Raw genomic sequence first — 2,256 nt, 5'->3', positions numbered from 1 at the left:
ACATGGATCCAGTTGTTGTAGGTTCATCTTGGCACTGGTCATTGGACTTGTTGGGCCCCCAAAATGGTTTCTCTGTGGAGAAGCCTATGTTCAGAAACCATGTGTGTGTTCCATCAGGGGCTGATTCACCTGAGGAGAGATCACCAGTCAGGCTCTCCACAGAATTCATGTTGACTGAAATGTGCCCTGCAGCACTGTTGATGACATTCATGATCAGGACACACCTTCTTTAACTGTTTCAACTGAACAGGTCTTTTTTCCTGCCTTGAGTATCTATTGAGCATGGTGTATCTTGCGTCTCTTCCCATCTCCTATACTTGTTGGAAAAGCAGGTTCACTGGCTTTTCTCTTCAAAGGGAGTAGGGGCTGAAAGGCACCTTCAGGGTTATCATTTAAGCAGGGATCCTGATTCTGCTGATGGCTGTCCCCACAGCTCAGTTTGTATTTGAGGATATTGAAGGTTGCCGTTAAGTTATTTGGTTGCTTGTGTTTCAGAGATGATACAATCTCCTCATGGGTGTAGCCCAGGGTGCACATGGTCTCCATGACCTTCAGAAGGATTTCCTTAGTTTCAGGGGCTGCATGTTCTTTAATGTTGCCCAGCCATTGTCTTTCCTGGAGCTGACATATGGTTATTCTGTGCTGGTTGGGGACCATGAGTAATTGTTCAATGAGGATGATGCAGGGTTTTGACAAGTGGTAGGGAATAGGATACTTTGTGGTGGTGATGACCCTGTACATACCTTCAAAGGTGGTTTCGTCATATGGAAATTGTCCTGTGACCAGTATATATAGGAGGACTCCCAAGCTCCACATATCTCCCTCCAGGCCATCGTACGGTTTCCTTGCCAAAATCTCTGGAGCCAAATAGACCAAGGTGCCACAAAATTCCTCCAACATCTGCCCCTCTGCCAGCTGTCTGGACATACCAAAGTCACAGAGCTTGACATTGCCAGCTCCGTCAATAAGGATATTTTCCAATTTAATATCACGATGGGCGATTCGTTTTTTGTGGAGAAAATGAACCCCTGAAACGACCTGTTGGAATATTGGTCTGACCTCATCCTCCTTTAGAAAGTCTCTATCCCCAAGGAACATATCCAGGTCCTTTCCTGAAAAATATTCCATGATCAGATAAGTTGTTGAACTTGTGTCAACAACATGAAAGAAATGAACTATGTTTCTGTGTTCCACAGATTGAAGTATCTCTACTTCAGTGTTGATGTCAGTCAGAGAATTCTTTTTCTTCTCCAGGACCTTGACAGCCACCTGTGTATGTGTAGGAAGGTGGCAGGCAAGCTTCACCTCCCCAAATCCACCAGAGGCTAGAGATGTTAAGATCCTAAAATCCTTTTCAAGGATATTTTCTTCCAAGGGGCTTGCCATGATGTTCTGCTCAATTAGGACACTTTATCTTGTTGCCAATTCCTGGGACAAACAACATGAAAAAGAATAGTTCAAGCAATTTTTAGATGGATGTTTAGTGCTATGAATTCTGTCATGGAATGTGGGATATCCTAAACAATCTAATGATACAGGTCAAGGACATAGAAATACTAGAACACAACCTCCAAGCACTAGATGAGGAGTCACAGTAAAGATTAAATATAGAATTGCTGATGTATATGTGCAAAGAAAAAGTCTGAGATCAGAGATAGATTGACTTGGGCATTTTTCAAGAATATATCCAAATGAAAAACTCTGGCCCAAACTGATCAGGAGATTTAAGATACAAACATATAGGGGAAAAAAAGAGAGGTTATGTTCTAACCAAACTACAGTCCTGAGGATCTTTCAGGGATGTTTCAACTATTAGACTCCATGAAATTTTAAAGTATGAAAGGAACATATAGACGTGTGTGAATATTAATATGAGATAAGAGCAAAACACTTAAAGACTTGAGTCATAAGCCACAGGTGTGGTTGGTAACAAAAATGGCTTCAAGCCAAGTAGAGCCCAGGCTTCTTGGATTCCCTGAAGCTATCTACACTTTGGAGAAGAACGAACACTGTCCTGGGGGACTTGCTGGCCAACCTGACACAAACTAGTGTCCTCAGAGAGGAAGGGACCTCAGTTGATGACATGTCTCCATGAGATCCAGCTGTCTGGCATTCTCTCAACTAGTGACCAATGGGGGAGGCACTTGCCCATGTGAGTGGTGCTATCCTTGGGCTGGTGGTCCTGGGTTCTATAAAAAGCAGGTTTAGTAAGCCAGGGGTAGCAATCAAGTAAGCAGCACCCTTCCATGGCCTCTG

At 43.4% G+C, this 2,256-nt stretch overlaps 1 protein-coding gene across 1 annotated transcript; it reads right to left on the bottom strand.

The window, feature by feature from the left end:
- Positions 1-273: 273 nt before the first annotated feature.
- On the bottom strand, positions 274-1,386 carry LOC128114667 (putative sperm motility kinase W). Its single transcript, XM_052744848.1, has one exon. It carries the CDS (start codon positions 1,384-1,386, stop codon positions 274-276), a length of 1,113 nt encoding a protein of 370 aa, XP_052600808.1.
- Between the last annotated feature and the right edge of the window lie 870 nt (positions 1,387-2,256).

The sequence above is a fragment of the Peromyscus californicus genome, unplaced genomic scaffold, assembly GCF_007827085.1.
Source record: "Peromyscus californicus insignis strain IS unplaced genomic scaffold, ASM782708v3 Scaffold_19__1_contigs__length_69161282, whole genome shotgun sequence".
NCBI classification, from domain to species: Eukaryota; Metazoa; Chordata; class Mammalia; order Rodentia; family Cricetidae; genus Peromyscus; species Peromyscus californicus.
The sequence above is the reverse complement of the archived record's forward strand: the minus strand, read 5'-3'. Positions and strand labels throughout refer to the sequence as shown.

Coding starts and splice junctions, on each gene's coding strand:
- LOC128114667 (XM_052744848.1), bottom strand. CDS start 1,386: ATGGCAAGCCCCTTGGAAGAAAATATCCTTGAAAAGGATTTTAGGATC.